The sequence below is a fragment of the Octodon degus genome, unplaced genomic scaffold, assembly GCF_000260255.1.
Source record: "Octodon degus isolate 3935 unplaced genomic scaffold, OctDeg1.0 scaffold00009, whole genome shotgun sequence".
Classification (NCBI taxonomy): domain Eukaryota; kingdom Metazoa; phylum Chordata; class Mammalia; order Rodentia; family Octodontidae; genus Octodon; species Octodon degus.
This window is the reverse complement of record NW_004524585.1, coordinates 13139134-13167133: the sequence shown is the minus strand read 5'-3', so window position 1 is coordinate 13167133 and position 28000 is coordinate 13139134. Positions and strand designations below refer to the sequence as shown.

Here is a 28000-nt window from a genome sequence, read left to right as displayed (position 1 = left end):
GAAATTAGCATGTTAGAGTACATAATTCTAAATTTGAATGTGAAATACTGGTCTGAATTCACAAGGAGTTTTATCTTTAAAACAAACTCAGGGGGCTGGAGAGATGGCTCAGTGGTCTAAAGCACCTACTTAGAACAAGCTTAGCAAAGCATCGGGGACTGCGGTTCAATCCCCAGCACCACATGCCAGCCAGCCCCGCCCCCTGGTGGGCTGAGCTGGCCACACACACCTCTGTCTCTGTCTCTGTCTCTGTCTCTCTCTCAAATAAATAAAAAAAAAATTAAAAAAAAAAAAATAAAAAATAAAACAAACTCAGAAACAAAGCTGAAATGTAAAAGCTTACTTTTTAGCTCTGCCTAGAGAAGAGGCCTAGAGGCTTGTGCTGACGGTGTTCTCTACATCCCAGTTCTCCCAAGCGAGGCAGGACACCTTGGAGAGATGGGGACCTCAGAGCTAAGGTAAGACATATGCACAATGTCTCTGGGACATCTCAGGCAAAAGACCAAGATGGAGAATAAGGCCAGCCGGAGCTACAGCAAGAGGACTCTGAAACACTCAAGAGGCTTCCCCTGGCTAACGACGGATCAATATAAACATCAAAATGGTGAAAGCAAGGGAATGAAATATATCAAATATACCAGAGTACAAGTATTTTTAATGATATTAAAAAAACAAAACAAAAAAAACTAGTTACCTTTGGAAGATCTTAAAAAAAAAAAATCAACTCATCATTCTGAAAACTATAAGTAGAAAGAACCAAGCATTTGACCTTGCCTTCCACAAGGGAACTGACCCTTCAAAAAAACTAGTAAGTGATGAGTGGAAGTTACTTTGGTAGAAGTATTAAATTAATAAATAAAATCAAGCTAGGTATGTGGTGCACACCTGTAATCTCAGGACTAGGGAGGCTGAGGCAGGAGGATCTCTGTGAGTTCAAGGCCAACCTAAAGTACATAGATAGTAACATCCTGTCCCAAAAAACCCCAGTAGCTACATAAATAACAGAACTGGCTTGTATAAGAAAGGGTTACTCACTGTGGCAGGTGTGTCTGCAAGTATGGCACTTAACTGGACCTTGGGGACTTGGTTCTCAGAATGTTTCTCATCAACAACAAACTGAGTAGGATCACTGGGTCTGTCTCAAAGGTGCCCACACAACCTGGTTCATACTGAACACCTATTTTGCTTCTGGGAGGCTGGGATTTTGGATGTGCCAGGGAGAAGGTGTCAGTCCTAAGGAAACGGCATGTGATGGGCATCCCCAGGGCAGAAGCACTACAGAAATATTGCTGCTTTTGTAAGAGGGGAAGAGTAGACTCATGTGGCTCCTCGTGGGAGAACACAATGACGATGACAGGCGGATTCTGCCAGTGTCTTTTTCTCCTGTAATCCAACTGTATCCTTTCTAGGCCTCTATAATAAATCTTAGCCTGGTTCAGCTATGTGCTGAATTCCATGAATCTTGGTGAATCTGTGACTATAAGCGTGTTGTTGGGAACCCTGACAGGAATGCTATACAATCAGCGGTTCTCAAACATTCATATGTATCACAATCACTGAAAGAAGCCTCATTAAAACAGGCGGCTGGGGGCTGGGGAAGTAGCTCAGTGGCATAAGCACCTGCCTAGCAAGCTCAAGGTCCTGAGTTCAATCTGCAATATCCCCCTGCCCCCCAAAATCTGAACAAAACGGGTTGGGCCCAACTGCAGGCTTTCCATTGAGGACACCTGAGCTGGGGCTGAGACTGCATTTCTGTGGGCCCCATGTGTCGCTGGTACAGCTGTGAGGAGGAGCACACCCCAAGAGCCACTGCTATGGAGAAAGAGACGTACTCGGTGTATCACACAGGTGTGACAGACGGATCTGTGTGGATCCCGATTTGGACAAACAGACCCTAAAACAACATTCACTAGTCAGCTAGGGGACCGTGAGCACCCACTGGGTGTGATGACAGTGAAGAATCACGAGTTCTGTTTTGAGGAGATGGTATTATTCTTTTAGGCATGTTTTATTGATATATATTATTTAGAGACATGTACTGAAATTTTTATGGATGAAATGACATCATTTCTTGGATTTGCTTTAGAATAATTCAGCTGGGGACAGGGAAGTTGGCAGCAGTGGTAATGTGCCAGCGACCCAAGACTGGCTGAATGTCACCAACTGCTGAAGCTGAGTGACAGATGCACAGGGACTCATTATATATGATCCTCCCTACTGTTTCTTAGAGTTAAAACTTGGTTTCTTAAAAATGTTCCCTCTCAAAATACTTCTTGGTTTTCCTGCCACTTCTTAAAAGCAGGGATGGGGTGGAGCTCAGTGGTAGAGCACCACGGAGCACACATGAAGCTCTGGGTGTGACCCCCCGCACTGCCACAAAATGAAGCAAAACAAAAAACAAAAGCACCAGTAATTCAGCTTGTGTGGGAGGCTTACAATCAGAAGCCACTTTTGTGTGAGGAAGTACAATGCCGTCCGGGGGATTCTAAACTTCCCTGAACATCAGAATGAGCTAGTATGCTTGCTAAAAAAAAAAAAAACAAAACATTTTCATACCCAGCCCATTCTCGGCTGAATCAAGATAATTCAGCCTTAGAAATTTTTTTTTTTTTGCGGAACTGGGGATTGAACTCAGGCCCCTGCACTTGCCAGGGAAGCGCATATTCCACTGAGCCATCTTCCCGGCCCTCCCAGAAATGTTTTAAAATGAACTTTTCAAGCAATTCTGATGCTCTCAGCCTCTGAAGTGAAAAGCAGAGAACTGAGCAGCGCTTGCCACGTAGCAAGTGCTTCCTGTGGAAGCTGAGCTTTCCATAAGCTCATGATTCACGTCTTGTTCTGCCAGGTGAGGCATGAGTTCATGGCTTCCCTGGCTGTCATCCATGTTCACATCCGAAGGGTCCCCACTACCCATGTTATTACTGGTCAGGTAGGTAGGAGCGATGCAGTTACAGGAAGCAGCTCACTGTGGGAGTGGAGGAGCCAGAAGCAGCAGGCCGCTAGGAACTGTCCCGGCCTCCCACAGAAGACACCATGTGACTAACAGAGACACGGTGCTGCACTTACCATGGCAAAGCCAACATCTGCTTTCTTCAGGGCAGGCCCGTCGTTGGTGCCATCCCCAGTGACAGCCACCACCTGTCGCTGTTCTCCAACAGTGCTGTCGATGATGCCTGGGGAAGACAGTGAGCATGCGCAGCTGCCCAATGTCACCTGCCAGCATGCTGCTTCCCCCAGAAGGTGCTCTTTGTGTCCACCGACAGCCTTTCTATATCCTTCTTTCTTTCACTTTCCCAAAATGCTAAAGCTGCTCCAGCTGCCACCCAAGGCAGTTACTGTTTCGTAGGCAGCACCCTAGCTAGTAAAGGAAGACCTCACATAGGGGCCTCAGGCAATGGGGAAAGTACCAGACAGACTTGGAGGCTGAGCCCTGGGCTCCGCTGCACCAATTCTACCTGCTAGCTGGGTGATTTGGCTAAGTTGTCTGTCTTTCAACTTCCAACTTCTTTCCCGAAAGAATGAGATGGTTTTACCTGTCATGACTAATTCTCAGTACCACCGGCAAACAAAATATATAATGCTTAAAAAAACTCCAACTTTATCATATGTCATACTCACCTAGGGCTCAGGTATGTGCCTAATAGAAGTTTTCCCATTAGTCTGGAGCTCTCCTAGAGGCTCCCTAGTCAGGACAGAAGGGTTGCTCTGGCTGATGCGCTTAACTTTCCTCTCCTCAGCCTGCCTTCATCTTTCGCAGGCCCTCCCCACTCAGGACCTGACCTCACCTTTCACCAGGGTGTGCTTGTCAGTGGGAGAAGATCGCGCCAGCACCCGGAGCTTAGGCCAGATCTTGTCCAGCTTTTCTTGCTCGACCTGCCAACACCAGACAGCATCTGGATCAGCCACGAGGACAATCACTTACACACACCATCTAAGCCATAGGACAGCTGGTACACCACAGCCCCACGGAGATGAAAAAACCAACTCAGCTCACTGACAGTGATCACTGCTGTCCTGTCTTCTTTTCCCTTCCCATCTCCTACCTGAGAGATCATTCATGTCTTTTTAGACCCTTGAGAGGATCAGGATTTGCTGCTCTTAGGGGGCTGACGTGACGTTACTGAGGTCTTAGGTTTGATTTTTCTATGGAGACCAGGAAGCTTTGGTCTGTTCCCCTTAGAATACCTTCTCTTACAAACTAGTCTTAGACACAGAGCAGTGACATGGGAGGGATGAGGTAGGGAAATCTTATGACTGAAAAAGCAGAATGACGTGAAAGTCTGTGACATTGTTTCAGAAGAGAACTTGTGAATGAAGACAGTGAGAAGACAGACAACTCCCCATTTCACCATCTGAGCTGCTTTGGTAGGAAGGAATGTCTCACGATGAGCAGATTCCACTTTAGAATCCACCCACTTTCTCCCACATGCCTCAGATGCTGTACGCTAGAACCAGCCCTTCCCTCATCTAGTGAGGCACTGGTTCCTCCCACCCGGGACACACCTCGCCTTTCTCATTGCGGATGAGTCTGTTGAATTCTTTGCCTTCTAAGCACAAGAAGTCATCTGCAGCTGTCAGAATGCCACATTTGGTGGCAATGGCCCGGGCTGTGTTGACGTTGTCACCTGTCACCATTCTGACAGTAATGCCAGCTCGTTTGCATTTGGCAATAGCTTCTGGAACCTTTGGGGAGTGGAGAAAGAGAAAAGGATAGCAAAGCCTGGTATGCTGCACCTTTCCTGTTCTCTTAACTGTGGATGGCAGAGAGGCTTCATGGAAGCTGTGCCGTGGGCCCTGCACTATCCCTCGTCATTTTTATAGCACTCCTTGCCACCTTGCTTCTGTTCATCCCCTAAGAATCATGTCTGGGTTTCACGCATGATCCAAGGAGCTAAGGGGAAACGGGCTTCAGGAGCCATGTGCAAACACTCGTGCTTCCTCTCAGGGTCCACACTCCTCAGCATGGTGCAGTGGTATTTAGAGATGTGGCCACTGCTTCCATGCCCAGAAGAAGTTCTAACTATTGCCTGCCCAGCCCAGGCCCCACCCATCTCAGCTCTCTGTAGTTTCTCAATTATGGGACATCCTTACTAGCTTTGGCCTGGACAACTGTCAGGTTGACTATGTGAACTTCACTGGAGCAGATCTATTATCAATCCCTTGTGTCTAGGATGGTGTTCAGTACACAGGCTCCTTGAAAAGAATAGATTGGTTGAAACAAGGTGCCTAAAGATAGTTAATCTTTTTTTTTTTTTTTTTGGTGGAACCGGGGATTGAACTCAGGGCCATCTCCCCAGCCATCTCCCCGGCCCCAAGATAGTTAATCTTGTCTCTTGACCAAATATTAAGTCCAATGAAATAATCATTTCTTACCACTCACAAAGGAAAGCCAGTCCCTGTCAAGTGGGCATGTCAGGGGTCACAAACAGACAAGGAACTTGCACCCACTTCCTGTGACCCATGGGTGGCTCCTTAGATCACAATAGGCTTGTACTTAAACCAGTGGTCACCTGGAGACTGTCACTCACGTGTTTCTGCCTTTTCTCCAAGCCAAAGCCTCACCTCTGGACGCACAGGATCTTCAATGCCCACCACTGCAATACAGGTCAGTTCTGTGAGGATCTCATTCTCGTTATCCCATGAGGGTTCTACATCATCGAAATCCCGGTAAGCTATGCAGATCGTCCGGAGCCCTTCACAGGCCATAGGCTCAATGACAGTGCGTACCATGTCATCTCGGTCCTTATTCTTGAATGGCAGTGCTTCCCCTTTCTTGTCCAGGATTCGATTACACCTGGAGAGACAGACAGTCAGAAGGCAGAGTCTCCTTTCCTACTCTGTTTCTACAGTCACTACGAACATTCAGACATCTCTGTGTTACTTCATGATCAAATATCTTTTTTACCCGTTATTGAACTGAGTTGCTCTGTCCAAGGTCCATGGTCTAGGTGGGCAGTGAGTGTGACTCTCCCAGGTCACTTGTCTTACCCACATGGAATACAATGCTGAGTCATTTGTGGATCACTTGCTCTTTTAAACTTTCAAAAAGTAAGAGTTTTTCAAACCATAACTGAACATAGGAGGGTGCTAACTGAGACTGTGTACATTAAAAGCAGGCAGCTGAAACCAAGTTGGGGCACTGCCTCATTAAGCTTTGCTGACCCTATACCCAAGTTGAGTCAACTTTTCACAACCTGTCCATTGGTAGTCCAGCAACTTTTGAAGCGGGACAACTTACCCATAGTCAGGACTGAGAATGGGAAAGAAAAGGAAACTTGGAGCTAACATTGCTGGCTGGTACTTCTATGTGTGAGGCACCTTATATGCATTGGTCACTCAGCCATAGTGAGACAGGCTTTGTTCTGAGTATGACTGCCTTTGTTTTCAGATTGGGAAAGGGGGGCTTTAGATTGTCCAGGTCTGAATCCCAACGGTGTCTCTATCAGTTGTATCTCCTTGGGCAAATTATATAATCCCTGCTTTCTCATCCATAAAACAATAACAGTACGCACTTCACAGATATGAGAATTAAATAAAAGGAGCTACCTAGAGTACTTAAAAGCAATGGTTGGCCAGTTGAATCTTGGCTCAGATGTTAGCCAGGCACCAGCACCTGGCTGAAGGGCTCCCTGATCCTTCATTCAGTCCAGTGTGGGGCACGAGGATCCCGGGGAGGAAACCTGCGAGGGAAGGGCACTCACTTGCGCAGGATGATCTCAGAGGCGCCCTTGCTGAACATGCGGAAGCCCCCGCTGGGTTTCCGGATGATAGTGCTCATGGACTTGCGCACGGAGTTGAAGGTGTACACCTTGTAGAGCTTCTCCTCCGGCACCTCATTACGCACAGCCTGGTAATCGTGCTTCAGGTCGGTGACAAAGCCCAGCAGAGCACATTCGGTTTTGTTGCCCACCTGCCGTGGCAGACCTCCCTCCTTCTCTGGAGGCTGAGGGTAAAGACATACACAGGAGTAGAGAAACCACCTAGGACAGTAAGGATGCCCCTACAACACTCTGACATAGAGACCCAGGGTTCAATGACAGCACTGGAAAATAAAAATACATAAATAAAAATTAAAATTAAAAATCGTAAGTATGCCCGGAGCCCATAAGGAGGACAGCATCTGTAGGCATTATTTTAAGAATAACAGCCGGGGAGATGGCTCAGTAGAATAAGCGCTTCCCTGGCAAGCGCAAGGGCCTGAGTTCGATCCCCGGTTCCGCCAAAAAAAAAAATGTGGTCTTCTGTTTGGGGGCCTGGCCCTAGCTCAGTTCTTTAAGTGGCTGCTTCCACCAAGCTGTCAGCCTCAGGTGGCTCTAGTTCGATCCCCACAACTCTCCAGCCAGCCACACAAGCCGTGAGGGCATTCGGAGCAAAAGAAAAAAAAAAAAAAATCCTTATGGGGCTGGTGAGATGGCTCAGTGGTCTAAAGCACCTACTTAGAACAAGCTTAGCAAAGCCCAGGGACCTCGGTTCAATCCCCCAGCACCACATGCCAGCCAGCCCGCCCCCTGGTGGGCTGAGCTGGCCACACACACACACACACACATAAATAAATAAATTAAAAAAAAAAAAAAAAGAATAACAGCCTGCGGTCAGTGGTGCTTTGATCTCAGAGCCACCCCCACTATGGGGATTTTAGGGTTTGCTCTTCACAATGCTAATATCTCACCCTCTGTGGGCCTTATTCTAAAGCTCTCTTTGTTTGTGGAAAGAGTGATTTTTCTCCTGATCAGCCCAAGTCTGCTCCAAGCATGTGGTTCCTCTTTAGAGACACTGTCTTTCCAGGGTAATCAGAGGGTCACAGATTCCTAGAGGCCCTCAATCCCAACCCTCCATTTACCCCATCTCAACCTGAGCGTGTTCAATCAAGAGTGAGAAATGGGCACAGGATGGCAATTCAAGCAGAAGAAAGAGTAAGGGATTTGCTTCCAACAAGATTACTGTTCCCCTCCAGCTGCCCACTCCACATGCCTAGGCAAAGAGGGAGCTTACCAAAATCTTAGATGTATAAGCGCTGTTGATAGAAATGCCATTGACAATAAGGTCCAGGACCCTGGGTGCTAAGACCTCGGGGCTTGGGATCTGACGGTATTGGGTGCCCCCAATGTAAGCTTGTACCACCGTCATGCGGTTCATGGTCAACGTTCCTGTCTTATCAGAGCAAATGGCGGTGGCGTTGCCCATGGTTTCACAAGCATCTAAGTGCCGCACCAGGTTGTTGTCTTTCATCATTTTCTACAAAGGAAAACAGAAAGGACTGCAGAGAAGGCCAACTGATCTCATCCAAACAAGTCTCTGGCTATGTTCTAGCCAATTATCACTCCACATTTTGTTTTCCAGTCTTACACAAAAGTTCAGGAGACTATTTTTGTGCATCTTTAAGATTCTACTGGCTCATTTAAACATTGACACAGAGGATGGAGATGGTCTCTCTAGTGTCAGGGATGGCCCACCCAAAGTGTTAAGGGGATGCAACGGTTCATCTTTTCACCCAAGGCTTCATGGTATCCTCCCTCATCTCTCTGTCCTAAAGGATGAAACAGCATTGTTCCAGTCTCACCTTCACAGAGTAGGCCAATGAAATGGTGACAGCCAGTGGCAGCCCCTCTGGCACAGCCACCACCAATACAGTGACACCAATGATGAAGAATTTGACGAAGTACTGGATGTAGACGGGAGTACATTCAGGTAGCCATGGTCTGCCTTGTATGACGAAGTTGTCAATCACGAAGTACAGAATCAGGATAACAACTGTGATAGCTGACATGATCAGACCTGTCCAGGGAAATGAGTCACATGAACCTAGGCCTGAGGGCATCCCGAGGACTCTAGCCAGAGATGGATTAGTGTAAACTGCAGTCTTTCTACTAAATTTTAAAATCATCATCTTTAAGAAGTCAGATTATGCTCTGTAGCATATATACTATGGAGTAAGAGAAAAGATGCTGGTTCTAAAGACAGTGGTTCCAAAGACTCAGAGGCTACTCTTAGCACTGTACCTACTTAACGCGTGGTTTTGACCCCATCAAGCTCACCTGGTCCTATTTCCTAGACAAAGTGTCTTATTCATAAATAGGATTAATCCACTTTCTGGAACAGCATTTTATATAATCTTTTCTTTCCTTTTTTTGTATCAGGGATCAAACTCCAGGACCTTGTGCTTCCTAGGCAGGCACTTATGCTGCTGAGCTATCTCCACAGCCCTGAAACAGCATTTTAATATTGTACTCCACAACTCATAATGAGACAACTGCATTCGTCCATTTATTAATAGTTTATCAAGGTTGGCTACTCCCAAATGTTGGACCATCACAGCTTAGTTACAGAGCTGTCCCCATGATGCTAGCATAGCTTATAAGCTAGCACACTGACCAGACAGACCTTCTAAGGACCAGTGCTCCCAAGCCTAAAGTGCAAAAATGTATCCGCCACGTGCATGGGTCATGCAAACCCTTCATAACCTTTGCATAATGACCATATGAGACAGGTTATTATTATTGTCTTTCTATTTTTGGTGACAGTACTGGGGAATCAAACTCAGGGCTTCACACATACCAAAAAAGTACTCTACACTGAGCTACACTCTCAGTCCTTTTTAAATTTTGGTTTGTAGATGTTTTGCCTAAGAACAAACAATTGTCTACAATGCAAAACTTTCACTGCTAAAATCAAGAAAGTACTGACAGCGCTGGGTCATACATCTGGAGATACATGCCAAGAATCTGTTCAAGGTCAAAACGCCAGCTGGCCACCCTGAGGGCTGAAGCACCAATGTGCAGGCACCCCTGTTCCTATCTGAGGCACAGTATTTGAGAAGAGTTTTGCTCAAAACCACAGTATAGTTTTGAACTTGGCTTTTCCTAAGGGTCCAAGATTCAGGGGCCTCAGAGTAAGGCCAGGACCAATGAAAGCATATGTGTTTGTGCTTCACTTGATCAGGACCAGGACCAGGGCAGGGCACTGAAGACACAAGGCATGTGTGGCATACAATGTAGGGAGGTGCTCACACTGGAGGTGGCACGAGGCACTCTATTCGCCTCACTCAGGTCCTGCCGTGGCTTGACATGAAAACAACAGATTCCAAGCCAACTTTCCTGTACCTGCACTCCCAAAGAAAGAGGCAGGGATGAAGACAACAGCAAGGCTAAGAGAAGTCTGTTTAATGTTTGAAACCTGTGGCTTGTCTCTGCATTTGCAATTCATTTCTTCCTGTACTGAGTTTATATGCAAGAGCTCTGAAGGTAGTCAGAAGTAGCTGGTATGCTTACTACAGAACTTCTTTCAGTGCTTCAAATGTCCTTCATATGCACTATCCAGTGTGATTGCCACTGGCCACATGCAGCTGCTGGGCATTTGAAGCAAAGGGAGGAATTGAATTTCTAACTTCATGTAATTTAAATGGATACAGCCGCCTGTGGGTGGTGGCTGCTGTGGTGAGTAGTTAGATCTTTAACTGTCCAATGTGTACTTAGTGGGTCAGCAGCACTGCCACTATCTGGGCAGTTACTAGGAATGCAGGATATCTCAGGCCCCGCTGCAGACACAGGCTGAGCTCAATCTGAACATTGAACAAGAACCCAATTACAACTGTGGCAAACAGAAGACTGGGTTAGGAAAATGCACAGGGCTCCAGATCCTACCTTGAGGAACATGGGCACCGAGGGGTGCTGCTCTCAGCCCTGACTCCCACCACTGAAAAAAGTGGTGTGACAGAGGAGACCACAGAGGTACGTATGGAGAAGAGACTTGTTTATATAGCACAGGGTACAGTTAGAGACCCCTCCTCTAGAGAGCTGCTCTGACCACTGCCCGCCTCTTCCCTCCAGTATTTTGTTTTGTTTTTGATACAGGGTCTTGCTACACAGTTTGGGCCTGTAGTGATCCTCCTGTTTCAGCCTCCCTTAGTGCTGGGATTATAGGCATGCGCCACCATACCTGGTTCCAGAGCTAGCACAAGTACCGGGTATTAAACTCAGAACCTTGCCCTTGCCTGGCAGGTGCTTATGCCACTGAGCTATCTCCCCAGCCCTCCCCTCCAGTCTTTACTCCGCGTCCATTGCTCTGTGTTGGCCATGCGCTGCTGCTTACACAAGGGGACTACCTCCAGAAACCTGTGGCTTTTTATGGCCTTGAGGAATTTACAAACCCAAACAAGAGACAGGTTAAAGCTCTTAAAGGCCTCCCTCATGCCAAGAGGTCTCCCTGATGTGATATGCATGTTTTGCTTCCCACCTGTTTGGGGGTGTGTGGGGGTGCACGAATTCTCATATGTAGGAAAACATTTCTCTCTGAAAAAGCTGAGAGAGCAGCCAAATGGTGGCATTGGGACACAGCCAGCCAGGCTGCCCTGGCAGCATGGGAGCTCCGGCTTCCTTCTGCCGGACTCAGTCAATGCTGTCGTATCCACACTGGCGTAGAATAAGAAGCTGGCTCAACCCGACTCACCGGCTTTTCCAATCTGAACAGCTAAGCGCGTCAGCTTGCCCTGGAGCACCGACTTCTCCTTTTTGGGCATCTTGGCCATCTTCTTTTCCTTCTCCTCATTGTCAGTCCCCTCCTGGCTATTGAGTGGCTGGATTTCCAAGGCCACTCCATCCTGGGTCTTTGCTACAGTGCACACACAAATACAAAAAGTGAGCAGCAAGGTGGTGACCCTGAGCGGTGGGCAGATGGAAATCAAAAACTCACGTCTTCCTCGTGCGAGTCTTCCTCCTCAGGCCCCTGACATCAGTTCTGATCCCTCCCCTCCCATGCCAGACACAGAACTTGCCTTCAGCCCTCTGTTGGGCCTTTGGAACAATAATCCACTAACTGGTAAAGAAACAGGGGTGCTGCTGGGGTCTGGATTTCCTCTTCAGTGGCAGTTTCTTGGCACCGCCTTAGAGCCCCAGACCAGGTTTATTCCAGTGGGGGAGGGGGGAGGAGTGTTAATCAAGCCACTAAGAACTGTTACCAGCAATCATCGTTCCTGGAATTCAGCACTTAAAACAGTGAATGTTTATTGCAGAAAGGACTGGAGGGCAAGTCTGGCAGAGGCTTCAAGAACACAGAGGTCCTAGTTGCCTGTCTTTCTCTCTCTTTCTATGTGGCAATGGGACACAGCCAGCCAGGCTGCCCTGGCAACTTAGGAGTCTATGTTTCTAGGAAGAAACATAGACTCTTATACCCAAGGTATTTTCTAGCTCCTTCTTTTATAAAGTGAAGGGCTGGGGAAGGAAATCCCCTTTCTCCCCTGTCTCAAATGATCGTGAGGTAGGAGGGGGACCTGGGATTAAGTCTTTGGAGGAGAGGAAGAAAGTAGTATAAAGGGACCCCCAGAATAAGAGAAAGCAGGGATAAAGATAGACATACAAATCTATTTTTCATAGACATACAAGAAGATTTAAAGACAGCTAAAATTAAAGATCATTTCGGTGTAGCCCTGGTACTCTGACACGATGACTGTTTCTGAAAACTAGTATGACATGGTTACGAAAGAAAAAAATCACTAAGTGCTAACTCATGAGAGCAGCTTTTGCTGGTTCTTAGTAACCCTCCCACTTCCCCTTACAGAGCTCAGCCCCTTGCCTAGGAGGCTCTTCCTGAGACACTGTCTCTGCTGTCAGACTCACAAACAAGACAGAGACGGGATGCAGACACAGTCACCCAAAGAGAGACACACAGCAGATCAGGAGCAACAAGACAGACTGTGGAAAGAACAAGGAGAGGTGGGGAGAGAGGTAGAGGACCGACTCTCCGGAGTATCCCAAGAAGACTAGCAGAGAAGGAATCCAGACTAGAAGACACTGATGAGGCGGTTAGCAAGAGGAGGGTGCAGGGATGGCCCACCCCAACGCCCTCCACCTGGAAGTCTCCCAACCCAGAGACTGATGACAGCAGGGGTTTAAAATCAGGGCGAGGTTTAGCGCCCTAAGAAGAGCAGATCAATGCCCCACGCCAGAGAAACCGATGTGAGGTTCTATGAGCCAACAGCAGAGGGCGTTGCTGTCCCGGCTAGCTGAGGCTGGGCCCCTGACCCCACCCCAGATCTCTGCACCTTCCTCAAGAGGAGCCATCTGGGCCACAGCAGCAGATAACAGATGATGAAGAGGGAAGGAGAGAAGGCAGATGGCCTGGAAAGGTCTGATTGAGTGTGGCAGGTAGAGATGGCGGATGAGTGGGAGGAGAGGTTACCTTTGTTGCGATTTTCAGGGACTCCTTGTTTTTTACCTGTTTGAAGAAGAAAGAAAAAAGTGGGGTGGAGACCCAAAGTGACTATTAAGAGATCAGATATGCTATTTGCTACTCCTGCTCTGAGCCCAGAAGGGCCATATAGGTGGGCTGCAGGGAAAGGCAATAAATATAAAGGAAGCTCACATTTTTGCTCTTATTCCCCCTTGCTGGAGGCTCTACTGAATCCGCGGCACTAGCAGAGCGCTCACACAGGCAAGTACAAGCTCACACCTGAGCTGCTTTCCCTTGTGTAGGGCTGCTGCTGGGAGAGAGGGTGCTCTTGGGAAACAGGGTGGTGCCAGGAATGGAGAAGTGGGAACGCTTCCTATTTACTGGCAAAGGATCTGAAAGGTGTCTCCTCACGTCACTGCAAGAGCACCAGGCAAGCTTCCTCCTCTTTTATTCTCAGGGGGCTGTGAAAATGAGGGTCCAGTTCGGAAAGAATGTGTTCTGCTTCCTTCCGTACACTGCTCTCCACTAAATAGCTCAAGATCATCCTCTGGCTAAGCAGTAGACATTTGTGTCTCCTGCCAAGGGAAGACAGAATTCTAGGGAGAGGTATAATTTGGTTACAGTATCTTTTTCTTGCTCTCTTGTTGTTCCTACTTCAGGAGTAAGGGACTGGCCAAGACTGGATTAACTTCGGGATGGACATGACCTTTCTTCCCCCTCTTCTAGCTGTGTCTCTCTTCCACTAAGAGCCCGAGTTTCAGGAGGAATCCATTTCCCCTTCTGATCAGTTTGCCCTTATCTGTGATGGTTCATTTAATCCCCCTGTCCTTGATGAGGAAAGTTGGGGGGAGGAGGCGCACAAAGAGGGCACTCGGGGTTGTACCTGCCAGCTCACTGGGAGCAGGGTTTAACTCAACCCTTTACAGCCCACCAGTGACACATAAATCCAGACCCCAAAGCAACTTGGGGGCCTTGAGCAAGGTTTTCACCACAGCTCCCCAGACAGCCAAGGTTTATGTCTTCATCTCGGCAAGAAGTTTGGAAATCTGCCCTCCTCGTTTGAGCAATTGCTACATGCAGACCTGTGGCACTACTAAGTTTGTTCATGGGGAGGAGAGGACCAAGGACCTCATTCCACATGCCCAAGTGCCCTTTACCTTTCTTCTTCTTCTCTTCCTCATCCTCCTCACTGGCCCCTAAGAGAGTAAAGATGATTCCCGTCTGGGAGTTGATCCCCACAGCAGTCACTACCATCCGGCCAGAGCCTTCCATCACATGAGTCCCTATACAGGAAAGGAGAAGATGAAAAGCAGTGTTGTTCTTCAATACCTACCATGATTGGGTATCAAACAGAAACTTAAAAACTGACACCTAGCTGGGTGTGGTGGTTCACACTTGTAATCTCAGCACTTGGGGAGGTTGAGGCAGGAGGATCACTTTGAGTTTGAACCAGCCGAGCTACCTACAGAGCTGAGGCAGCCTGAACTGCATAGCGAGAACCTGTCTCAAAAAACAGGGGAGGGGGCAGGATATAGCTCAGTGCAAGGTCCTGAGTTCACTTCCCAGTAGCACCCCCTAGCCTGGACTGTGGGTAATGATAAACTTATCAGCGTTAAGAAAATGTAAGTGGGGCTAGATCCATTTAAAACAGACAAATCAACTGAACATTGGGAGGAAATTAGAAGTGCTTCAGGCAAAGTCTTCCCCTCATGACCTTCACCCCAGCTGAGCCCTTCTAACACCCTTCACAGAACTCGTTTCATAAAAATCCTCTCTCGGGCTGGTGAGATGGCTCAGTGGTCTAAAGCACCTACTTAGAACAAGCTAAGCAAAGCAAAGCACAGGGACCGCGGTTCAATCTCCCAGCTCCACATGCCAGCCAGCCCCACCCCTTGGTGGGCTGAGCTGGCCACACACACACACACACACACACACACTCACACAAATAAATAAATACAATAAAAAAAAAAAAATCCTCTCTCAGGGTGCCTGGTAGTCCTTGTACTCAACACCTCTGTGTGCTACTGCCTCCACTGAGCACATGGGAAGGAGAATGGAGCTGGAAGGGAAAGCAGTCTGGGGCTCCTGGCCTGGCTGTCTGGGAGGCAGTAGAGGGGGATATGGGCAGCAAGAGGCTATACCTGAGAGCAACATGGGGTCTTTGTCCAGGGACTTCTTGACATGGTCTGATTCCCCTGTCAGAGAGCTCTCGTCAATCTTCAGATCGTTTCCCTGGATCAGGATCCCATCTGCAGGCAGCAGGTCACCTATTGAAGAGAGGAGCAGCAGGCAGTGAAGGGGAGCAGGTCAGGACTTGTCAAGAGTGAGTCTCTGATCTGCCTCTCTTCCTGGGTTACACTGTGGGTCATCTCTATAGGGTGGTGGCCCAGGTAGGACCTGGAGCGCCTTTATAAAAGAACTGCTGGACAGGGGTGTACCTAGCATGTACAAGACCCTGGTTTCCAGCCTCAGCACCATCAAAAAATTCCTTCAGGTAGTATGAATTCAAACTATTTGGACCTCAATCTCCTTCCTATGGCCTCGATATCATATATCTTTAATCCCAAGACACACAATGTGCAAGTCTGACAACCTGTTAGGAGAATTTCAGCTATTATTGTCTTTGAAATTCCTTTCTACAACCTCCTTAACCTTTAACCGAGATGCTAACACAATCTGGGGGCCTCATCTCCTGGGATTTTCAGCAATCCCCAGCCTCCTCATGCAGAGGCCCTACCCTCGAATATGCGTGGATATGGGGTGGGGAGAGGCCTGAGAAGCATGGGGCTCTCACCATATTTGATTTGGGCGATGTCGCCCACTACGATCTCAGCCACAGGGAGCTGGATGAGCTGACCATTCCGAATGATGGAGAACTTTTGTTCTTGCTCAATACGGCTCTGGAGTCCCCGGAACTGTTTCTCCTTGCTCCAGTCATTGAAGGCCGTCACCAGTACCACGATGATCACTGAGAACAGGATGGCAGCGCCCTCGATCCAGCCAGCTTCGGCCTCATTTTCGTCTTCTGGGCTACTTGAGGCTTCCCCACACACTATGCAGGGAAAGGAGAGAAACAGTCCCCAAAGGCCCCTTTGTTGACACTAAGAAAGGAGAGCAGCGCTCTCGCAGCTTCCATGGAATGGGAAGTCAGAGAAACAGAACACAGAAAGTGTGTTCTGAAACTCTTCAGTAGAGGAGTTAATCTCAGAAGAAATCAGGAGATAGCAGTGTCGGGTATGGTCTTGCCATCACTATCTATTTACTATTTAGTGTATTTTTAAAAATTTTATTGGTAGTTCATTTATGCTAGTTAATCTAAAAAAAGCAAATGACTAAACTGTATGAAATATGTCACTAGATGTCATATGTAAAAAACTTATGATTCCCAACATGGTCAGTCAGGCTCTTCTTGCTGTTTCCCATAATGCCAAACCATTGGTAGGTGGAGGGAGGGGATCTGTGACATTATTTTGAATCTGTTGGGAGAAGGGGAAGAAATTGCAACAAGTGACAGAGTAAGAAACAGTGAGTGAGAAGAACAGCTCTTTGGCTGCTAGGTTGGTTTCTTTTGGGGAGCTCACTGGATAAAAGGGGAAGATTTATGCTCTCATCTGTCAACCAGCAAGGCGAAGAGGCTTTGGTAATAATGAGAAGAGCCCAAATCAGCCCTCCTGAGCCGTTGAAACACTCACCTTCATTGTTGCCACCAGGGGGGCGATAGAAGGACAGGACGAGGGAGACGATGGCGGCAATCTCCAGGATGATGAGCGTGACATCTTGAAGGGCTTCCCATACTAATTCTAAGAAGGTCTTGGGCTTTTTGGGGGGAATGAAGTTCTGTCCAAACTTAAGTTTACGTTTCTCTAGATCAGCAGGGTTCCCAGAAAGACCTGAAAAGGAGATAGGCGTACATGAGTATAAAAGGGGAATATTAACAGAAGGCAGTTAAAAGCCCTCTTGTTTAAAAAAAAAAAAAAAAAAAAAGAATACACCTTTGAAAAGACCCTTTGCTTCCTGACCTGCTCAACTGTGAAAGTCAGTTGGCTGGACAGCCATCCTAATAGTCCTCAGCTTTTAGTATACCTATGCTCAGTGACAAGGTGGCCTTGGCACGGGTGCCACCTGGTTCTTAGTAGCCAGGATAAACTAAGGCATGCATACAATTTCACCTACTCCTCATGTGGTATGCAGCAGGCTCCAGCCTAAAGAATATAAATATTGACATTTTCCTCGGGAACTGGGTATGGTGGTACATGCCTGTATTCCCAGCTGCTTAGGAGGCTGAGGTAGAAAGATTGCAAGTTCAAGAACAGCACGAGCAAGTTAACAAGATCCCCATCTCACACACAAAAAACAAGTTTCTTGGGATACATACAGAACTTCTTTCTCATACTAACATGCAAATGCTGCTTCAGATTGGAAATCATAGTGTTAATCCCCTAGCTTGCCAGGAGTGGTGGTGCACGCCTGTAATCCCAGCACTCAGGAGGCTGAGGCAGGAGGACTGTTGCAAGTTTGAGACCAGACTGGGCCACAAAGTGAGCTCAAGGCCAGCCTGAGCTGCATAGTATGACGCTGTTTCAAAAAGATGAAGAAAAAAAAAAAAATCCCCTGGCTTATCCATAAAGACCAGGAAAAACAAGCGATCTGCTCAAGGTCATGCAGGGCAGAGCCCATCCACATGTCCAGATTCCAAGCTCTAGGAGCTGCAGGAGATCACCACAGAGGCCTCGAGACTGTAAACGGGCATCCCCTTGATGCACGCACGTCTCTACTTTTCTGTTATGCACTCCACCAAGTAGTACTGCTTCTCTATTAAGCAGGCACTAAATCGGTAGGAGGAGAAATGCTACCACTGAGGCTGAGTAGGAAGAGGATAAAGGAGGCAAGGTCACTAAGTGTTCAGATACCACAGTTCTTGGTCACCAGCATCCTCCCGACTAACACGCGTGTACGCTTGTACACTTGCATCCACACACACCTCAGAAGGAAATAAACCTACCGCACAGCACACCACATAGCTTACAGATACACACCACACTCACATCATATACCGCATATATATACTACACAAAAGTCATGCACACACCATGTACATGTATCGCATACCACACAAATAATACATAAATACCCCCCACAGGGATATATACATAGCACACAGACCACATGAGGTGCCTATCAGACACATACCACATATATAAGCCACACATCATACTTATACCACACACAAAACCACACACCACCTCACACATTCTAGGCACATTCTCAGAGGACTTGAGATAGTTTGGTACAGTGTCTCAATATACAGTCGGGACCTGCAGTGATCCTCCTGTTTCAGCCTCCCCAGCACTGGGATTACAGGGGTGCACCACCACGCTGGGTCTTGGTGGCCAGCTCGGTATGCCTGGGGCAAGACCAGCACAGCATATGGTACCAGGGATTGAACCTGGGTTCTTGTGCACTTGACCACTGAGCTATCTCTGCAGTCCATGGTAGAACCATTCTTAATGCCTTCTTAAGGATTCAGGCCCCTCGCTTGGCTCCCAGAAGGACTGTTTTTTTTTTTTTTTTTTTTTATTTATTTATTTATTTATTTATTTATTTATTTATTGTGTGTGTGTGTGTGTGTGTGTGTGGCCAGCTCAGCCCACCAGGGGGCGGGGCTGGCTGGCATGTGGTGCTGGGGGATTGAACCGCGGTCCCTGTGCTTTGTTAAGCTTGTTCTAAGTAGGTGCTTTAGACCACTGAGCCATCTCACCAGCCCAGGACTGTTCTTTCAAGTGGAAGAGAATCCTAACATGGTGGACTCATTGAATTGTTTACACAGGGCAGCAAACTAGTCTTGGTTCTGGAAATGTCTGGCTGCCTGTGTGACAGGCAGAGCAGGGCACCTCTGTTGAAAAAGGCTCAGCAGCTGGGGCAAGGGTGCTCCACTGAGATTCCTGTAGAGCAGATACTGGGAGGAGTCTCAAGGACAAAACAGAGGCAGTGATACCAGAGGACTTCTTTACCCCGTCAACATGACCACTTTCCCATGGGAAGGGAAGGCATGGGGCCTGGAGTGAGGGCAACCATCTCTCCACTTCCACTGAATAGTACCTAGCTGTGGGACGGCTAGGAGTGGGGGGCAGGAGGGAACTGGGTTAGACCTAAGGAAGACACTGAGGCAGGAAAAGATTTTGAAAATGAGAAAATAGCCAGGGAGGGAGATAGCTCAGCAGTGTAAGCACCTGCCTGGGCAACTGCAAGGTCCTGAGTTCAGTCCCTGGTATGAAGGAGAGAGAGACAGAAGATTCCAGGGAGTACTGTTTACAGGGCCTGAGATGGTATTTACCATCAAAAGCAACCCCTCAGCAGTGGTTGGACATTTGGACACTCATCAGTCTGGTCTAAAATAATGAAGTATTGGGGCCTGGCCTTAGCTCAGTTGTTTAAGGGGCTGCTTCCACAAAGCTGTCAGCCTCAGGTTGCTGTAGTTTGATTCCCACAACTCTCCAGCCAGCCAAACCAGCCAAACCAGCCATGAGGGCATTCGGAGCAAAAAAAAAAAAAAAAAAAAAAAAAACCTTAAAATAATGAAGTATTAAGGAGCTGCCTTAGAGGGAAAGTGAGGGGGCATGCAAGGGCACTTTCACTTGCTACTATTAGGAGAGAGAACAGGGAACAGGTTAGGAACCTGTGCCAATGTTGTAATTTAGGGCCTCTTCCACCCAGTAGAGCTCCACAAGGGAGCAGGAAAGGCACCAGAAGCACATTGAGCTGCTTCCCTGATGCCTGCTACATGCCCCACTCTACAACTGCCTTCACTGCAGGAAGGGGAAGCAAGGGCCTAGGAGAGGAGCATTCTGGGCAGAGTGCTGGATCCCCAGCAGGCACGGGCAGAGTGATCAGGGGCAGGGCCTTGCTGGCTGCAACAGGAGATGGCAGGGCCATTGCAGAGTGGGATTAGCGCCAGGTCTGTTTGGGTGAAGTAGAAGTTCTCATAACTGGTTAGGATGTTTTCTACAGAATCATGGTCCACTCTAGTCAGAGGAGACGGCTTCTCTCTGTTAGCAAGAGTTAGTTGGCCATCATGAGGGACGTCAGATGTTAAAGGGGAATAATAAAGGACACTCTAGTGGCTTAATAACCCCTCTTCCCACCAAAACAAAAAACAACAAAACAATGCATCTGTGAATATTCCATCTAAACAACGCTTCTGAGGACCAAGGGCAAAGGACTACTCGCCCCTCTCGGCTCTCTTATTAATTCCTTATAATTATCTTTGGTGTCTACCACCCTCTTCTCTCTCATCCCCTGTATCTGTTTAGTCAAGAAATCCTACCAGCCCTACCTTCAAAATGTACCCAAAGTTGAACCCCTTCCCATTCCCCAGCTGTCACTCTGGTCTCAGTCACCAGCATCTCTTTCCTGCTCTACGGCATCTGCTAACTGGCCTCCTGGCTGCCAGCCATGCCCTGTTCCCAGCCTTTTCCCAACACCATAGCCAGAGCATTGTTTTTAAGACCTGAAGCAGTACATGCTACCCATCTGCCTAAACCCCCTGTGACTTTTACTTGCAGTGAAACCGAACCCAAGACCTTACGGGACTGAAAGGCTCCTCTGTGAGCCCTGGGGCCTGTCTGCTCCCCTTGTTCCTTCTGTTCTCCCAACACACTGAACAGGGATGTGCTTCTGCTCCAGGTCTCTGCCCAGATCCTCTGTCGTGGGCCAGGGGTCACACCCTCTCCTCCTTAGGGTCTCAGGGTTCACACCCTCACCACCTTAGGGTCTCTATACCATTGTCTACTTGTAAAAGAAGCCTACCCTCACCCACTTGAAAGGGTGACTTCCTCGCATGGCACTCTCCATTCCTCGCCCTGCTCGGCTGCCCCCAACACATCTCCTCTAACATGCTGTAAGATCTGTCATTTATTGTTGGTCTCCGCCCCTCCACAAGGGCAGGGTTTGTCTCTACTCTTTAGGCCTATAGCAGTGAATGTACACATACAAATTTATTGAATGAATTAAATGAATGAATAACAAATAAGACTGCTAGCGTTTAGCGATCACCATGTGCTTCACCAGGCAGGCACATTCATACTTTCTCATTCAAACAGCACAACCCTAGGAGGTCACTATTAAATTTTACATATAAGCAAACGAAGGGCTAGAGAGGCGGCAGGATGCCAACCTCCATCCAGAGGAGCCTGGGAGACGGAGGCAACTACACTCAGCTGAGGCTTCATTCAAGTGAGACCAGTTGGTCCCTGTGTGCTGGCACCTGCCCAGCTCTGCACTGAAGGTCCTGCTTCCCAGCCCCACCTTGCCTCCTGCGCCACAGGTTGCTCACAAGCTGTTTTCCTTTGTGCCTCTGAGTAAGCCAGCACTACTCTCACAGCCTCCAGTGAGGGCGAACAGTTGTCTTTTTCTTGTCTCAGGGATGGTGTCATTCATTCCTCTGAGGTCTTAATTTTGCTCCATGAGATTTTTGTATGGCTTTTGGGGGACATACACAAATGAAGCAAAGCACATTATAGGAACCATAAAAGGTCAGGACTGCTCTTACTCAGATACCTTCAAAGTTTTTTTTATTTTTTGCCATTTTCTACTTGTCCATCTGCTCCACCTTAAGTCACCCTGGGCATGTGCTGTAGCTACCTTAAGAAGTCAAGTCCTGTGCCAGTTCCCAGTGTGCCCTGCAGCAGGGCGGGGCAGGTTGGGTTCTTAGTAAGAGTAGCCTTGGGAATCCTCTCTGACATGTGGCACTGCACAGGAAAGCCATGTGGGGCTGGGAGCCCAGCCAATCCCAATTTTGGGCTTTCCATTCCAATTCTTTGTCTCAGAGAAGCTCTCAGACCCTGATCTCAGCAGCTATAATTTCACACAAATAGTCATGCAGCCCAGAAAAATGTTTTGGGACCTGATCTCTGTGGCTTGTCAAATACACAGCTTCCTGGAGTGGGAAAGAATGACTTGGCAGGGAGAGAATGTTGGAAACACAGGAAGAGGGTTTCCCCAAGAAATCCATCAGGAAAATGAGAGGAAACCTTGTCCCTAAGAACAGGAGTGAGCAAGCCCCACCCAGCTCACGAGTGCTTCCTGCCCTAGGAGTCAGACTGAGCGCAAGAGCTGGGAATGGCAAAGAGCATGTTAGGTGAAGTCATCACCCCCACCCACCGGAGCCTAAGGAGGGCAGAGCCAGCAGCCGTGGAACATCTGTGTCTGCTGTGAGCCTGTGCAGGACCCAGAGCCCAGGAGAAGCACAGCCCGGCCCTTGGCGTCCGGCTCCAGCAGGCAAAGGCCCAGGCCAACCGGCTCACACATCAAGGCCTCTGGGGGAAGAGGCTCCTTTTATGAGAACCAGCACAGCCTCACAAAGGTGAGGTAGATGAGACTTTATGAAGGACTTCTCAGCTGTCTGACTGAGTTATGACACCTTGCCAAAGGAGGCTGCAGAGTGTCCCACAGAGCGCACAAGGGAGAAGCCTCTTGTGGTTGATTTACAGGCAGTGCTCTTGATACATGGGAAGACACCATGTTCATGCGCTGTGGTGTGTGTAGCTTGTGGTGGAGCGTGCCTAGCATGTGTGAGACGTGGGTTCCAATTACCAGCATCAAAAACCAACTAAACAAATGAATAAACCTTTCCAGTCTTATCGTAAAACCTTAGGTTAGGGCACTAAGGAAAAGGAGTAGCTTGGGGGCTGGTGAGATGGCTCAGTGGTCTAAAGCACCTACTTAGAACAAGCTTAGTAAAGCACAGGGACTGCGGTTCAATCCCCCAGCACCACATGCCAGCCAGCGCCGCCCCCTGGTGGGCTGAGCTGGCCACACACAAACACACACACATACAAATAAAGTTAAATTTAAAAAAAGAAAGAAAAGAAAAGGAGTAGCTTAAGATGATGAGAGGGCCAGTGTGGAGACAGCTCCTGCTGCTAACCACATGCTATCCTCCAAGTGTGGAGGCTACTTTCCCGGAGCCAGATTTCTGGTTAATCACCCATGGCTTAGAGATGTACTCTCTACCCCGCTATACTCTCAGTCTCTTAGAGAGGGCAACTAACTCTATAGCAAGAAGATGCTCGACTAGACTAAAATCCTTCCTGCTTTCTTCAGGTGGATTCACACAGCCAGGGAACGCCTCCTTTACCACCTTCCTGCTCTAGGCCTTTTTTGAAAACTGCAGCTCTAACACAGAGAAGAGAGCTCCCTGGAGCATCCGTTACAGCCCCCTGCTCTGCCCCTTCTCCCTATTGAGTACGTGTGCTTTCTTCCATGTGGTGTCGCATTCTTAGGGCTCACACCTTGGGAGCTAAATAAAGAGTGAACACTTGACTTTTAAGAGCAGATGAAAATCTGCCCCAGCCAAGGAGGAAAAGCCATCTTTTTTCCCCACCCCAGTTCATGGTTCAATGGAAGGCAACAACAAGAAGGCGAAAAGTTAAGCCAGAGTTGAGTGGTAGAGTGCATGCTTAGCATGTGTGAGACCCTGGGTTTGATCCCCAGCACCATGGACAGACAGACAGGCTGAACAAACTCATATTTAAAAACAAAAAACATATAAGAGTTGCTGCTGAGCTGCCAAAGGAACACAACATAAAGGGATCCAGATCTGTGTGAAGGCCGTGATCCAGGCACACGCGCCCCATCAAGATCTTGACGCCCCTTGCGGCCTGGCAGCAGGATGCCAGCTAATCTGGAAGGAAGCCCAGCTCCAGGCAAGGGCTGGGCAGTGATGAATCCCCAGAGCCTGGGAAGAGAGGGCCCACAGCTGTCCTGACCTAATTTGGCACCAGGCATATAACTCAAACCAGACAGGGAACTTCCAGGGTGGAGAGGCAGAGGGAGGGCACCTCCCTTCTTCCGCGTTCCCATTCATCTACCAAGGGCTAGACACTGCTGCTTCCCCCAAGCTTTACAAAAGCCTTTCTCACCCTTTCACAAACTGCTAAGAACCTCTTTGATGACGCTTCTATCCTTGCCTCTACTGCTCAACCTCACAGTGCATCAGCCTTGTCCTAGCTGTGGGAGCGGGGCTGCCCACCTCACCACTTCCCCCCTCCACAGGATTCTACCACACATGCCTCAAAACTGATACTGCATTTTGTAAATGTTGTGGTGAGGCTCATCACTATTTTATTTTACATTTATGTATTCCTGCAGCTCAGTCTCGTAGCATTGGGATTACAGGCATGCACCACCATGTTCAGTCTCAGTCACAGTCTCAGCACACCCTGGGGGCAGGGTCAGCAGGGCACCAGGGATCAAACCAGGTCCCCGCGTCTGCCTAAGCAGGCACTTAGTCCGCTGAGCTATCTGACCGGCCCTACTAGGAGCTTTAAAGAGAGAAGAAAATCAAAGAAGCCAGCTACTCATCTCCTCACATCTGCTCCCATGTATAGTTCTTCACTGAGCTACTCCTCCACCTCCCCCGGTACTGCCACTCCCTAAAGTAGTGGTCTCCGAGTTGTGCGTATGTGTCTCCGGCAGTGTGGGGAACTTTTTATATCAGCTCATCCACTTATATGCTTGTATCACTTACTGTCTACATTATTATGGGTATGAACCCCGGAGGTAATAAAGAAACGTTTCAGGTGAACATGTGTTGGGGTAAGTATTCAATTTATTCTAGACACACAATGCTACTAGAAACTTCAGCATTGCAGTTGTAGCTCATGGTACAGCATCTGCCTAGCACTCTTAAGGCTCTGGGTTCTATCTCTAGTACCCTTAAAAAAAAATACTTAGTCAGGTTGAGGAAGAGCTCAATCCCAATATGTACCAGATAATGGGACATGGACAATTCTTGGTAGAATAAGGCATGGTGATGTCAAAGCATGGATTACAGTAAAACCCCAAAGTAGATGTTCATTTAAATCCTGAAATTAACCCAGATGTAGAGTCATACATCTGGAAACCCACCACTTTGAGAAGCTAAGAAAGGAGGATCCCAAATTCAAACTCATCCTGAGCAACATAGACCCTATCTTAAAATTAAGTGCTCTTTTTTGTTTTGGTACTGGGGATCAAACTCAGGACCTTGCATTTGCCACGCAGGTACTTATGCCACTGAGATTCTCCTTGGCCCCCTATCTTAAAATTAAAAAAAAAAAATGTATAAAGGGCTGAGGAGCCATGCTGGCCCTGCCTCTGGGCCCTGAAATGGCAACTGAGACTGGGGGTGGTGGCAAGCACCTACAATCCCAGAACTTGGGAGGCTGAAAACAGGAGGATCACTATGAGTCAGATCTACATAGTGTGACCCTATAGACCCTGTCCTAAATACATTAAAATAAACAGATAAATAAATAAATAGGCTTAGGATATAACTCAGTGTGAATGCCCTGGGTTCAATCCTCATACCTCAAAAATGAACAAACATTAAAACACCCTGAAATTATTAAACCAAAATCATAATTGAAGTAATCTGTTTTAAACAGATTCTTTCCCCTTCTGTGAGGTACTCCTCAAACGCATCAGCTCCCTGAACCCAGGGGAGCACTTAGGAGTCAGCACAGTTACATGTAGTCAGGCCATGCTAGAGCATCCCGGGGCAACCCCTACATTATGCAAGGTTCCCTCCCAGTTTCTGAGTCCCCCTCTCTCCCTCCACTACCTTCACCTTGTTGTGTGTTCACCTTGCTGTGTGTCCCTGTCACACCTGTTCTTCCCCTCCGTAGCCCTGTGGCAGCACTCTGGGAATTGTTTTCACTTGAATGCAATTTCGTTTAGCCTGGAAGCTCTAGGGAAACAGGGACTGTGCCTGTCACAGCCCTGTGTTGTGGGCACTAAATGGCTGCTGCACATTGTTGAGGGAAGCAGAGGCCCTCACTTGTCCCACTGTCACACACAGCTCTTCAGAGGAGAAATGATGCAGAAGGGTACACAGAGAACATGAAAGTCCTACCAATATTCTCCATTTAAATCAAGTGGAGTTATATTTAGCCTTTTGAAGGAGGCCCTGCAGTTAATGATTTACCATTTAGTCAAGGCTCCCCTTCTCTGCACTTTTGGTCCTGGCCCAGAACTTTCCCCTAACTACTGACCTAAGTCCTCTTCAGGAAATATAATTTCTCTCCCTAAATAGGACAGCATGGTTGGGGCCCAACAAGGAAAAGTTCTACAAGGAAAAAGAACATTCACAACCTTCTGTCTAGACCAACGAATCTCCCATCTAGAGAGAAATGCAAAAGCATCTGAGCCTAAAGAAAAACACTTTTTCCTTTGCCCCCTCAAGCTGTGGGCAATTCTCTTGGACTCACTAAAGGTATCTTCTACTTCCAAGGCCATGGGTCCTTGTGGACCACTTGGAAGCTAAGAGGCAGCCTTCTAGCCTCAGTCAGCTTAACTGCTCTGTGTGTGGAAATTGGAGAGACTGGCTGGGTTGACAATGGGGCAGGGAAAGAACAAGAGACAATAAAATGAGGAGGATGAAACATTAAAGTGAGAAAAGTAGCAAGCAAATAAGAAGGATTTCACTGGTGCCAAATGGTCCGATTTCCCCAATCCAAGGCATCATGGCTTCCTCTGAGCTAGGGCCTCTTACCTTTTTTAGACAGTCATCCCGATGGAAATCTTAAGTGTGTCCTCTCACACATCTCCACCCCTTCCTGTTTCCCCAAAGCTGGTCACCTTTTGGCTCCGGCTTTGTTTCTGGATGCTGCCAAATACTACAGCAGCCAACATTTCTAGATCTTCCTAAATCTAACCAACTCGTGTCTGTGGGGGCAACTCCTCCTGCTCCAACTACAAAGTGCATACTTGGGGACACAGGATCAGTATGAGCATCAGGTCACAACTACACATTCTATTAGGCAATGAACTGCAATACAAACTGTTAAATTTTCAGTGCTTCTGAGAGTCTCTGTATGGCCAAAAACCATTAAGAATGAGAGCAAGAAAACATAAACGAGGGCTGGGGAGATAGCTCAGTAGAATAAGTGCTTGCTTGGCAAGTTCAAGGTCATGAGTTCAATCCCCACTACCACCAAAAAAAAGAAAGAAAGAAAGAAAAGAAAAGAAAAGAAAAGAAAAGAAAAGAAAAGAAAAGAAAAGAAAAGATGAACGATATCATGGCTTTCCACCTAGCAGTAAGAGTTCAGACAAGTAATTTAAACCCATTAGCCTGGATAAGAAAAATTAAGAATTAAGACCACTTGCAGGGCTGGGGAGATAGCTCGGCAGTCTAAGCACCTGCCTGGAACATGCAAGGTCCTGAGTTCAATCCCCAATACCACATGCTATGCCAGCCCCGGAACCCTGGGCATGGCGGTGCATGCCTCTAACTCCAGTGCTTGGAGAAGCTGAGACAGGAGAATCAGTATAAGTCAGAGCTTCGTCACAAGACCGTTATCAAATATTTTTTTTAAAAAAAGATCACTTGAAGGGGCCGGGGGATGGCTCAGTGGAATAAGCGCTTCCCTGGCAAGCGCAAGGGCCTGAGTTCAATCCCTGGTTCTGCAAAAAAATAAATAAATACAGACCACTTGTACTTAGAATTGTGTAAATACACACTAATAAAATCATGTTAGAGCGCCTGCTTAGGCACAGTACAGCCGCCAGGGTTTGATCCCCAGCATGCCATGCCAGCCCCACCCCTGGGGGCATGCTGAGACTGCAATTGAGACTGTGCGTGGTGGCACAGGCCTATAATCCCAGCGCTTGGGAGGCTAAAAACAGGAGGATCACTACGAATTGTCTTCTTCTCCCATGTGTTTATTCCTTTCACACATGAGGAGTCACTGTTGGACTTGGGGGTTTAAAATTACTAGAGGAAAGGTATCCAAAGACACCTTGCCCTTCCAGCTCCCGGGTGAGCACTTTGATAAATCTTACCAGGAAACAAATGAAG

General features: G+C 47.8%; 2 protein-coding genes across 7 annotated transcripts in view; both read right to left on the bottom strand.

Annotated features, from left to right (window-relative positions):
- Atp2b4 (ATPase plasma membrane Ca2+ transporting 4) overlaps positions 1–28000 on the bottom strand; it is a 102657-nt gene that overhangs the window by 19735 nt on the left and 54922 nt on the right. For 4 of the 6 annotated variants that reach the window (XM_004625384.2, XM_023708143.1, XM_004625386.1 and 1 more), the window contains 13 exons: positions 16857–17054; positions 15959–16216; positions 15306–15431; positions 14322–14447; positions 13174–13209; positions 11446–11607; positions 8561–8775; positions 7993–8235; positions 6702–6943; positions 5563–5794; positions 4504–4683; positions 3786–3873; positions 3067–3173 (listed from right to left, as the gene is read on the bottom strand). In XM_004625384.2, coding sequence (XP_004625441.1) covers positions 3067–3173; positions 3786–3873; positions 4504–4683; positions 5563–5794; positions 6702–6943; positions 7993–8235; positions 8561–8775; positions 11446–11607; positions 13174–13209; positions 14322–14447; positions 15306–15431; positions 15959–16216; positions 16857–17054 — 2213 coding nt within the window. The remainder of the gene's footprint in view (positions 1–3066; positions 3174–3785; positions 3874–4503; positions 4684–5562; positions 5795–6701; positions 6944–7992; positions 8236–8560; positions 8776–11445; positions 11608–13173; positions 13210–14321; positions 14448–15305; positions 15432–15958; positions 16217–16856; positions 17055–28000) is intronic. The other 2 variants (XM_023708153.1, XM_023708159.1) reach the window with 1 other exon arrangement.
- LOC101586177 (ATP synthase subunit f, mitochondrial-like) overlaps positions 1–28000 on the bottom strand; it is a 290636-nt gene that overhangs the window by 241229 nt on the left and 21407 nt on the right. The window lies entirely within an intron of this gene.